General features: G+C 36.7%; 1 protein-coding gene across 3 annotated transcripts in view; it reads left to right on the top strand.

Annotated features, from left to right (window-relative positions):
* PTPRD (protein tyrosine phosphatase, receptor type, D) overlaps positions 1-6727 on the top strand; it is a 1952036-nt gene extending 1945309 nt beyond the window's left edge. For 2 of the 3 annotated variants that reach the window (XM_004677659.2, XM_004677657.2), the window contains 4 exons: positions 273-398; positions 2243-2397; positions 4414-4549; positions 6066-6724. In XM_004677659.2, the coding sequence (XP_004677716.2) occupies positions 273-398; positions 2243-2397; positions 4414-4549; positions 6066-6134 (486 nt within the window). In that variant the 3' untranslated portion in view covers positions 6135-6724. Of the gene's footprint in view, positions 1-272; positions 399-2242; positions 2398-4413; positions 4550-6065 lie in introns of all 3 variants that reach the window. The other variant, XM_012721366.1, reaches the window with a different exon arrangement.
* Positions 6728-13077: the final 6350 nt, after the last annotated feature.

Genomic DNA, 13077 nt, shown 5'->3' with positions numbered 1-13077 from the left:
AAGTTACAAAAACTGCTTATAGCCCAGTTTCATGCACTTAAAATGAATCAGGTTGGTTTGTATTTAATTGATCTGTATTAAGCACATTTTATATGTTGATACCGTTGGGCAATTATTAAAGTGTGTAGGGTAGCACAGAGAAAATGAGTCATATGCCATTGAAATTTACTTGAATTTTGATTTTTATTATAAAAGCAAAAGTCATATAGATTGACATAAACACTTTACAAATTGACACTTAAAGTTTTACCATTAATCATTTCTCCTTCTAGGAGAAATGTCACCAATATTGGCCAGCAGAACGCTCTGCAAGATACCAGTACTTTGTTGTCGACCCCATGGCTGAGTACAACATGCCACAGTACATCCTAAGAGAATTCAAGGTCACAGATGCCAGGGTAAGTGGGCAGTCGTCTTCTTTTCACCACTGACATAAAGAAATTATTCATCCTACGGAACTTCTCTCTCTGGCAATTATTCTTAGCAACTCTGCCTTGGCTCCCTGTCAAATATAACCTCTGGCACCCCAAGTTTAGGGAGACCCTTGGTGAGTGCACAGGGAATCACTTACCAAATGGTCAGCTGTGCTTCTACTCACTTTATTCTCTTCAGTACTTGAGGTTGTAAATATTTTGTTGTTTTCTAAAGCCTTTTTAAGTTTTGTGGGCTTAGAAATTAATTTGCTATGTTTTTGAAATTGCAAAGCAAATGCCATTTCTTAGAACAATCTGACAAACTTGGCATATAGTAATTTGATTCCTGGAATGGTTTTTCCTTCGGTGCACTGATATGCCTGTGTGTTCCCATGACCCTTGCTGCCCAATTTTCATTTTGCATTTATATATAGATTTCTGAGTCCAAGGTTCAGGCCTCATCTGAAATATTGCATGCATAAGTTTTAATATCATTGCCTCTAGTCACTTGCAAAACTTGATTATAAACACACCTTAAGGATAGGATCAGTCCAAAGCCTTTAGAAGTGTCAAGGCAGGTAAGTTGAATGCAACCTGCACAGTACAACTATTTACTTAAATAATTGTTTATTAGTTGAGAAAACTGCTTTCCAGAATAATCATGTTTAGACATTGTCTGCTAATGTCCAAAGCCTGCCCTTTGTTGTTGACCTAAAGAGAAATTGGTTTAACAGTCTGTCCCAGATGACAAATATATTAATTCCAGAGAGTATTAAATACTCCATCATTAACAAGAAAATTACGCTAAAAGAATATGAAACTAGGTATGTGAAATTATAAATACACTGCTTGAAAAGTCACTCACCATGTATAATGCTAAAGAGTAGAGGCAGGCTGCACAACCAATAACTTCACTATTCCTCTTGAATTGTGTCGTTTTCTCAGCTGCCATGGCTTCTGTTGTCTGTGCTCCAGGTGTGTTTATAATCTTCACATACAAGTTTGGGAAGCAAGTTAGCAAATGAAATATTGCTAAACAGGTAGCTGCTTGTCCAAATAGCAAGGGCTTATGCATTTATCCCCAGGAAGTAAATATGTAAGTTAACCTGTTTTATTTCCACCCCCAATAATAGTAGCTAGGAATCCTCTTGTGGATTCCACTCGGTTGGTTGAATGGACAAAGTCCCTATGCCATGTGAAGGTAGGTCTAAGAGAGTCACAAATGCAGTCCTTGAAACTTACCCACCATTTCTGGAGGCAGGGACCAGCAATTTCTTCACTACTCTTCTCTTAGTTTAATCTGCTCACAGTAATCAACAGAAGGTTATGTGCTTGGAATATAAGGTCCTAGCCCTCTACTACTTCAAGACAGAGTTCATGGGCATCATTATAGTTAACCATCTAAAAGCCTGTAAAATTCCACAAGGGATACCAAATCATTGTTATAGGACTGAGAAGTGTTTTGTCTCAATTTTAGGAAGGCCAGACTTCTATAATATAGCATGTTTTTGTGCCATTGGTATGTATGACTAATACTCATTGCCTATTTACATAAACCATGCCTCCGAACCTGTGCATCAGCACAGCAGATGCTCTTGTCAGTACCAACTACAATGAATGGAATCCAGTCACTGTAAAATACGGTCTGTGGTTGGTGAGAACCCAAGTTTGTAACTGTATTTTCAAAATGTGCTAAGAACACAAGAGTACTGTGTGTAATTAAAAATGTTTCTATTTTTTTCATTTTGGGAAAAAAAAATCATACCTGAAGTTGGGGTATGCATACTGGCTGAATCCTCTTAACATCCTTTTTTTGTGGTTATCACAAGGATGGTCAGTCCCGAACGGTGAGGCAGTTCCAGTTCACTGACTGGCCAGAGCAAGGAGTGCCAAAGTCTGGAGAAGGATTTATTGATTTTATTGGACAAGTCCATAAAACAAAAGAGCAATTTGGCCAGGACGGACCCATTTCTGTCCACTGCAGGTGCGTTAATAATTACAAGTTTCCTTTGTGAGTAAGGACCTTGCTGGGTGTATTGAGGTTGGAGGAACAAAGTGCATTGGGCACATTGGAGAAAGAGCAAATTTAATAACCTACATGGAGATGAAGTATCGTGTAGATAAAAGGGGGTGACTTTATATAAGAAAACCTTGCCCCCGAATATTTCCTGTGACTTCTACATAGACTTACCTTAGTAAAATGTTTATTTGTGGAGTTATTACTCACACTTTACGTAGGCCCAAACGATTCAGTTACCACAGCCACATGTATTTGAAAAATGCATACTGTGAACTCTTAGAAAAGCGTTTTGGGGAGAAAAAACCCCTGCAATAACAAATGGTACAGTATGTTTTGCTATTTACTCATTGCACTCAATCTCTAGAAACATCATGGAGTACCAAATTACATTATTTTCCTTATCTTGTTTTCTATAACATCACCCTGGTAACTATCCTGTCTGCTATTTCTTTTCTACGGAAAAGCATAAGTAGTCATTAATACTAATTTTTCTAGTCAATAAATAATTAGAGTGGTAGCCCCATTTAAAATTGTTTCTGTATCAGAAAATGAAGCACCTTTAAGTTAATTATTTCCAATACTTTCCACAACATTTTATAATTCAAGTCATTGCATTTAATACAAATAGTAAATAGTTCAGAAAGGAAGGTTACTATATAAATTTAGTGATTTAGAAAATTGATATGCAAACTAATTTACTAAAGTTAATTAAATAAAGCATTTAAACAAACTGAAGACTAAGTACTTGATATCTTTATACTCCAAAAGTTCATTACAGTTTCAACTGGATCTCAAAAATAATAGAATTGTTAAGACCCAAAGTATGTGAGCTCTAGTTTCAATTGTACCATCATAGAAGTAACTGTGGCAGTAGGGAAATTGAGTTGCAAAGAATATTTAGGAAATGAAACATGAAATCACATACTCAAATGTGGTCAATTGTACTGCCTGAGTATTCCTGCTCATCTTTCACATAACTTTGTAATGTATAAGAATATATGTACATATTTTAAACTATAGTTATTTTCATAAGTATACATATATAAGTATTAAACACTCCTGTAGCATTAATGCTTGACATGTTATCATTTAAAGACTTCTGTGAAACCACCGAGTAGAAAATTAGGAATGGTCTTATTACAGTTGAGCAATAAAATCATGGTAACACAGACTGAAGTACCTGGATCATTCAACACAAAGAACACCAATCGCAGTATTTCATAATTAACGGTTTTTCAAGGTTATCTACTTTAGCTTAACGGATTGCTGCTATACATTCTCAGCTTCAAAAAGACTGCCTATTCTAAAAAAAATCTAAGCAGAAGTACATTATAAAGAAACACTACTTGTATTATACCTGTCAGAACATCCCCAAATAAAGGAAACCATCCATTTCTACAGCCTGCACCCATGCATTATTTCACATTATACACTTTTCTCCTAAACCCTAGATACTTTGCTATACCTTAAGAACAAAAAAAAAGTGATTTTCTATTATAATGGCAGTTACAATTCTTGAAATCTTCAAATAATGTGGAAATAAACTTAGTATCTCAAAAAAGTACTTAAGTATATGACTCACTGAATTACAACGTTTCATTTAGATTATGTTTTAGATAAAACATTATTTACTTATATAATCTCCACACTACCCTTTTTGAATGAGTCAAGAGCTACAATTTCAGGGCCTGTAAGAATAACAATAGAATTTTACTTACCCTTCTTTTATGTAGGTTTCCTGGGTCTTTCCAAAGTAGTATATAATCCTAGTTTTTAAATGGAATCTTTTGATTTATTCTCAAATATTACGAGAACACATCACCGTGAGGTATTCCATGAACCTAATGATAAACATTTTCTTAAGCATTGCTATGGAAAAACCTCTAATATGGAAGATAGTAGACACACATTCATCCTCAAGCAAATGTGGCTAACACAAGTGTGTCATTCAGTTAACATTGTCTCCATTATTGTTAACAGTGCGGGCGTTGGAAGAACAGGAGTCTTCATAACACTAAGCATTGTTTTGGAAAGAATGAGATATGAAGGTGTTGTAGATATCTTCCAGACTGTCAAAATGTTAAGAACACAACGACCAGCCATGGTGCAGACAGAGGTGAGAAAGAAAAAAATCTGTCACATCAAATTTTACTAGTCAGTGCACCCTGAAAACCAAATACTCAGTACCAGAAGCAAACTACAAGAAACTACTATAGAATAATTATCAATTTGTTCATTATTTTAAAACCTCATTTACCCCACCTTAAATGTCAGTCTAAACATTACTATTGAGCGACCATCACTAGGTGGGAACCATGTTAAATTGTGACAGTTACCATTTTGGGCCTATGAAAATGACAGTAATTCAGATCTGTAGCACAAACTAAACAATACCTCCATGTAATTGACTCTTGGCCCGTTTTACTCCCTTTCATTTTCTAAAAATACCTACATGTTAGACATTAACTGTTCTATATTTCATTTCTTCACAGCAGTCATTATAAATATTTAAATATTGGCTCTTATTCCCTCATTTTTTTATCCCAGTAGTTAATACAGACATGTTCATTTCTCAGAATAATAAAAACTCATGACTTAGCAAGTGTGTTCACCATTCATTTTGAAGGCTAATATGGTGTTTCTGTCCCTCGAAAGGCCACCAAACTACCCAATGTATTCCTAAATTTATCACCTACGATAGCTCCCAGACTTTGTTTTCAAAATAGTACAAGCATTTGGCTTGCAGTACTCAAAATATTATGTCAGCCTGAGAAACTTAATGGTTGTTGGGGTGACAGTGGGAAATTGGACGTTTAAAAAGCCTGAACACTTAGCCAAGCAAGTTACTGTGACAAGATATGAAAGAAAACTCCATTTATTTTGCATTACCATTTTTATTATAGGAAAATGCACATTTAAGCAAAATAGAAATGATCTACTTTCAGCCCCATTGGCTACTGAAAATAAGTTTTCTTAATGGGGAATTCCTACTTTTTCTTATCCTGTCTCATCTGTAAATTATAATTTTTCTATCCCTAAAAATGCTCAAACCTAACTATTCTTTTCATGTCTAAACATGTTTCATGCCATTGTAACTTCACTATAGGCCTTTTTAGTACAGACCACTAGCAGCTACACTGATTTAGACCAAATACTTGATGTTGTGTGAGGTCACTTTCAGGGCTGAAGAGTTTGAAGGCACCTTATGTGAATGGCTTTGTGTATCTGAGGTCACTCACCAGGTAGTAGATCTCGCTGCCTTACGTCAGATGTACCTGTTTCATGAATTCACCTTTTCTTCAGAATGTTGTATCAGCTTCCCAATATGTACAACCTGAAAAGGAATCATCAAAACAAGCAATACATGTTTAAGGAGTTCATTTAGCAGTACTGCTACTACCTGTGTAGACAGTGTTCACTCATGCTGTCACTACTTGGGACTAGGGAGCAATTTCCGTCGAGTAGGTAAACAGCAAACACATAGATGTTAGTAAGCACGCCATGGCGCGACTTGTTCTGCTCTCACTGAAATGACCGAAGTAATGATTTTCACTTCCAACTGGAGGTAACTGAAGTTGACTTTTCACTCTTCTATTAGAGTGAACTCACGGTCTCTCCTTTGTCCCCTGCAGGATCAGTATCAGTTCTGCTATCGGGCCGCACTTGAGTACCTGGGCAGCTTTGATCACTATGCAACGTAGAAACCCCTGACCCATTTTGGATTTTGACTGCAGGCCCTTCAATATCCACGGAGTCTCTTCTGAGCCATACAGGGCACTTGAGAAGTCCTCTTAACTTCTAGCTAACTACCACTTAGTGGGACTATTACACACAAAACAAATTTAAAAAAAAAAAAAAAAAAAAAAACTCTTCCAGGTGGACCAAGACTTCAATTTAACAATCTAACCTGAAACACAATAGAGAATCCTGACTGACGAGGAATCTGAAGGATTTTATTGACAGATACCTCGAGGATTCATCTTCAAGGGAAGAAGAAATCACAGCAAAGAACCACCATCTTGTTCAGAATTGCTCGAGAGGCGTGAGGAGGAAATGCCAGATGGTGCAGGGCCAGATGTTTGCTGGTGTAGCTTCTTATGATAGAATGGACTCTGCTTTGACATCACCCCTTCCCACCATACTGCTCATATTAACATTTTAGGGGGAAAGGGGGGAATGTTTCCACAAGAAAGTATTTGATTTAGTTTTTTAGTATTGTAAAGATACTGCTGACCTACCTGTGCTTCATTTTTAACTGTGTAAACTTTTTTTTTAACAAATGTATCATTCGATAAAGTGAATTTTAAAAAAAGTTACATAACTCTTCATTTTTTATTTCCAAATCGTAGGTTTTTTTAAGCTGTATAACTTACCTGTAATATCTTGCTGTAGAAATATCAAATATGAAAATTTGCACATTTTTGTGCAATACTCAATCTACAGTATCAGTCTCTCAGATATTACTTTCACACTTATGTTCAGTTTTGATTGGTAAGAAAGTACCCATTCTCTTCAAAGAGAACTTTCTTTTGATTTTAGAATCAACAGGGAGGCGCAAAGTATAAAGTTGCTGCTAACATATATACATATATATCCATACTTCATAGGGTGTCTATGTATATATAGACAGTGTGTCCACACTAAAAGATAGATATAGCTATTCAATTTTTCCATGCTTTAATTTTTTAAGGGAAATGAGGAATGCACATCAGTGATTGTCAAACCTCACCCTCCAATTTCCCCCAACCCTCACCCCCCCCCCATTCATATTCACCAATACCATTTTGTTAGCCAGGCTTCCAAAAACGTTAAATATTTCTAACACTCTAGTGCAATAAAAAAAAAATATTAAATATCTAAGAGGTGTGCATGTGGGAAAGGTCAGTGCATATCCCTTTAGGAGGGGAGAATGTTGTAATATATCAGCTACCAAGTTGTTTAAAAAGCAGTGTATTCAATCGTATATTGTCTATAGTATGTGCTATGAAATTTGCATTTATGATCTGTAACAGGGGCAAAGCCAAACTCATGTTACTCTGTTCAGTCAGAAACATTCTGTGGCATACAGCATTCCTGGGAAGTGCTGTGCTTTGTTTTGTTTTGGTTTTCTTTTTGCATTTAGAGTGCCTTATAATTGATGCCTATTTTAATAGCATTTCTTTTTAGCTTTCAATTCATATTTCCATTAGTTGTTCATATATGTTACTATTCTGATTAAAGCATTATCTGTTTACCACATGTACAAAAACTCTTTGAATAATATGCATTCCTAGTTTTCAACCAAGTCGGGGATGTTAGTGACTGTACCAGCCCAAAGCACTTGGATAATCAGGGCTCCCTTTCATAATTGCCAACATCAGGAACAGCTACTTCTTTTTATTCATAATCCCTTTCAAATCAACTCTGGAATACTCAGAAACTGCATCCAACTTATTTCAGTGACAACTATCATTGGTAACTTTGGACTGTATCTGCTTTTTCATGAGGATTGTGCTAAAAGAAGATATTTACAAGATACATGTATATGTGTAGGCCTACAGATATGCCTACACATACATATCACCCCAACTTTTCCAACATAATTTCCACAGGAAGCCATGAATGATGGCATCAGTTTGCCATATCTGAAACAATTTCAAAAATCTCTCAAAATATCCAAGAATTCTTAAGGAGTTTTATTTAGTATCAGTGTAATGTTTTCCTTTGACTTTAGCATCATTGATACCCTGCATTTAAGATTCCCCCCCCCATATTCCCATCACAAGCAGAATGAAATCCAAGAGACCAAACACTTGCAAGCATTGTATTTGAGCACTTTTGTAAAAAATAAATAATAAAATAAAAAAAGAAAAATATAAATACTAAAAAAAAAAAAAAAAAGTATCTAGAAGGCTACCTCAGAATGAGACTCTCTAACCTACATCAGAACCAGAGAAGAATGTGCACTATGTGGGTCTGTTATTTTCTTTGAGTTAATATTTTTGGAAATTTATCCAAGTGCCAGATTACTCAGTGCTGTCATTTTCATTTAATGAAACCAAGGGGGTCAGACAGACGGTGCATCACCAGCCATGCCACGTTGGACATGGAGAACCTGATGATGTATTGAACACCAGATCCATTGGCCAGTGAGCAGTTTCTCCCTGAAACCAAAAACTGCCCATCTGGCAAAGAGAAAAGGGAAAAAAAAAAAAAAAAAAAAAAACACAAGAAGAAAAGTGGATGGGATGCAAACCACAGTCGAGAGATGGAGATTATTCCAGACATCCTACCGTTCAGGCGCTGTTGCGAAAACTAACTTCCTTACTGTCATTGATGTGCATTCCACTCTGCTTTTCTGTACAACCATTCTAGTTTTATTTTCCCAGGTAAGCATTTTTTATCTACCATTACCATAAACTTTCAAGTTTCCAGTTATTTTCATCATCATAACCAGTACGGTGCTATTATTTACCTATGTACGTGTAGTTATGTATAATTTTGTAATTAGTTACAATGGTAAAAATATCAAAATATATAAAAAGTGATTTGTACAGAACTTTATTTTAGCTCTTTTTTAAAAATGATTTGCATGGTTAGACAATGGCGAGGACAGCCAGGGGAGGGAAGGGCCTCTAGGGAACTTTGCACTTTCTATACCTTTGTACTATGCACTGCCCTATTGATTCTACACCCAATAATGTTATTACTTGAACCCATCTGTAAGAAACTGCTTCAGAAATTCATTTGTGTGTATGTAAATAACACAGAAACGGGAAGGGAAAAAATTCTGTAGTGATATACAAATTTTTTTTCTTTCCCGCTCATTTGTGGGTTTGCTTTGGTTTAGTCCCCACTTTCATTTCAACTGCCTTTGCCTTTTCCTTCTGGGGTTTTGGTTTCCTTTGGGTTTATGGGTGCCCTGATACTCCAGCAGAGATCAGAAGGCTACAGATCCATCCTATCCATCCGTTACGTGGCTTTGCCATCCAAGCTTGGAGTGTCTTTACAAAGATAATAACAGTTGTGTTCTTTGCTCTCGTTTTGGATGCATAGACTGAAAAACTTAAAAAAAAATTAACTTGTAAAATGGCTTGTTAAAAAAATACAATTACCTCTAATCAGTAGTACGCGTAAATGTTTTACAGAATGAAAGGCGTGCTTTTTATTTTCCTACTTCGTTACATTGGTGGCGAAAGAAGTCTGTATGAAAAAAAATCAGTTCTTTGCTGACACAAGTTCCATTTGTTACAAATGAATTCTAATAAAAATGTCAGTGTTATGCAGCCCTAGCCTTTGATTTTGTTCCAACTAAGCACTGTGGTTTTCAATTGAGTGTGGAAGCTCCACCTTCCTCCCTCCCCATTATCAGGTTAGTTTCTTTGTATTAATAATGATTCCATTTATCCCAAGGGTTGCTATCTACAAGTACATGCCTTAAGGTAAGCACCTTTCACTGGTAAGCCCAATGAACCTGAGAGAAATAGTTTTCCCAACTTGATACATTAAACAAGAGGCTTGGTTTTGTTCACGTTAGAGGTCACCGTGATCTCGCATTCTGTGGAAAATGACTACTAGATAAATTTAAGTGCCTTACTCTCTATATATGTATGTTATAGACATATAAAGTATCATCACCTTGAAATAACACATAGCTCTCACGTAACAATAGTTGCATAATACTAATTTCTTAAATCTTTGGGGCTGTGACCAAGAAATTGCTTGGCATAGGTTGTTACCTCTCATTCAGTATGATGAAGTACCAGTAACAGGGAAAAACAGTTCTGTTTGTGGATGCAGCTGTGAACAAATAAGGCACTGCTGTTGCATCCACGCAAAAACAGTCTAGGAAGAGATGCTGGTATTAAATAATGAGTAATTACACTCTATCAAGTACAAGGAAGGAAAGTAAAAGACTTATAAGGCAACAACTTATTCAGAGGAATAGCAAGTCCAACACAACCTGGTTTACAACAACAATATTCATTGACTCGTACATACACTAAAAGCTTATGAATGCATCATTACAAATAGCTGCTAAATAATCTTAAGGCACACAACATAATTAAAGGCATGATGTAGGTAGGTATTCTTTTCATCATCCCCCCAGCCTGATTGCTGTTCTCTTGGTGTCTGCTTTAAGTAAATTTCCTGGTCTCCGGAAACTTTGGTATTTAAACTCAAAAAAACAGACAAGGAGAAGCACATACTTTCCTAACAATACAAAAAGCAACTCTAGGGTGGAATGAATAAGTTAATGGCCCTCATCAATGTGATTTGGGATCAGCGACCATCTCAGGCTCAGTTTTGAGTTGGAAGAAAGAATATGCTCCCTGAATTGTCAATCAAGGATTTAAAAGGGGGGTTGCCATCCCGCTAAGTACCAATGACCGTGGTGGGACCAACCACTCACTGGGTACAAATCGATCTGCTCATTTAGATAAGGCAAAGCATAGGTGTTTGGTAATGTCACCACCACATGTTGCCGTGAAAATAATCAGGAAATGAAATACAATGCCAAACATTCTGGCAATACTGATACTGGCTAGACAGACTCTACTACCCTTCTCGACCTAACTGTCCTCTAATTTCACAGATTCAGTTATCCAGGACCAGGGGATCAAGGTGCTTCCTATTTGATATTCTGATCATTATTTTAAACAGACACCTGAATTGCAATCATAATGGTAAAATTCACATGTGCACACTAGAGATTATAAGTCAATAATAACTTGTTAATTGAGGACTCTGACATATTTATATTCATGATAAAACTTCACAAGTCAAGAGAATATCCATGAAGTATAAAATCTGAGAAGTATTTAAAACCCCTTTTTGAGAATTTTGAAAAATCTTAAAGTCTGTGAAATCTTGTTTGATACTTGCTTGACGCTTTAATCTGGAATAAGATTTTATTTTTTACTGAAACAGCAAAAGAAAAAAAATAAAGAGGCTCTAAAGTATCCGATAGCAAAATATATATGTGAAATGTATTTGTAAAATTATCTGTGCTCATCATAGTTCCATGAGTAGTACATTAAAACTTCATTAAATAGTTTGGGGGACAACATTATAACATGAAAAATTAAGACCTTTAAAGTAGGCTGTAAAGCTACTACATGAAAACTACGAATTAAAAATGTATGACTCATTTAAATGATCACTGATTAGATTTTCGTACACTTTTTGGATTTTCTAAAATGTTCACAATTATTTTTATGTACCAACATAGAGCTATGTTTTAAGGTATATGAAAAAAACAGAGTAAGAACATGCGGTTTATACACCACATGAAACACCCCAACCCTCGCAAACTACACCATAGAGAAGAGTCCATTGAAAACCGCTGGACATACCTTCATGAAACTGAGGGACTGTAGGGAATTGAAAAACACTTTAGAGGTATATTTACCTGCGACCCGCGACAGAGGCAGTGATTCAAAAAGCTCCAGGACTGTGTGGGATACTTTCTGACTCTGGGGTGAAAGCTGTGGGGCATGAGCTAGTTAGAATATGCTGGCAAGGAGTACTTTTACTTACACTCCTCGCCGCACCTTGCTGCTGAGAGACGGAGGGGAGGCAAGTACGCATGGGAGTGGCACTTTCCTGAAGGGCAGGAATAGGCACCAGGAGCAAGTAGTTACCCAGGATAGTCTGCATGACCAAAGTCACAGGCATGCATGCAGTGCCCCCTATGCTCGCACAGGATAGCTGAATGCCCAGACACCTGTAGTCCTCACACACCCCTTCATCACCAGGCCCTGGCAGCCAGAAAACCTAACACTTCCGGTCCCCATGGTGCTGCAACACCTGCAAGACAGCCCTTGGTAGGATGCTAGCAGCAAGACCACACAAAGCTAGTAGCCTTCACATAGAGGCACACCCCCAGTTTTCTCCTATTTTCCTGTACAAAGCTAAAACCTAAGAGGCTGGTTCAGGTGTGCCGTGCAACTAAAGACTGCAGACTACTCTTTGAAAACACATGCTAAGACACCTCTCTGTGCTAGCCCTGGCTTTCCCCACACCTCTCCTGGAACCTCAGCACTACACTCTATGACTTACCACAGCTCACCTCCTCAGAAAATGAACTTTACACACAGATCTGCAACTCAAAGTTTACAACTGTTACCAGGGAGTTGGGTACTTCCAAATCTGGTCTGATGGCCAGCAATATTTAAATTATAGTTCCACATGGCTACCTATGCCTGCATACCCAAAAATGTTTGAAAAGCTCCATGAGAGTCTGACTTTTAAACACTCTAAAACTAGGTGCTTACCGAAGAGTCATTGCTTTGGATTAGTAGCAAGTATTTCCATACAATTAATAACCAAAACCACCAAAAATCAGGCCTCTTAGACAATTGGACATATTTGAAAGACAAGCACAAGCAAAAACAAGGTTGAACGGTAAGTTTCATCTCATACACAAGGCTATTTCTTTAAGACTGGGAGGTGAATGTCATATTTTATGTAGCAAAAAAATCAATCAAGCAAAATGAAGAAACAAAAACAAGTTACATAAATACCTAGACAAAGTCCGAAATGAAAACAGAAATAAGTAATCTACCTGATAATTAGTTCAAAATATCTATCATTAAGTTACTCACCAAACAGGAGAAAAATGAATTGACACTGTAAGAACTTCAACAAATAATAAAAATGATA

The sequence above is a fragment of the Condylura cristata genome, unplaced genomic scaffold, assembly GCF_000260355.1.
Source record: "Condylura cristata isolate star-nosed mole 26May11 unplaced genomic scaffold, ConCri1.0 scaffold00006, whole genome shotgun sequence".
NCBI lineage: Eukaryota > Metazoa > Chordata > Mammalia > Eulipotyphla > Talpidae > Condylura > Condylura cristata.
Note: the sequence above shows the minus strand (reverse complement) of the source record. Positions and strands in the feature narration are given on the sequence as shown.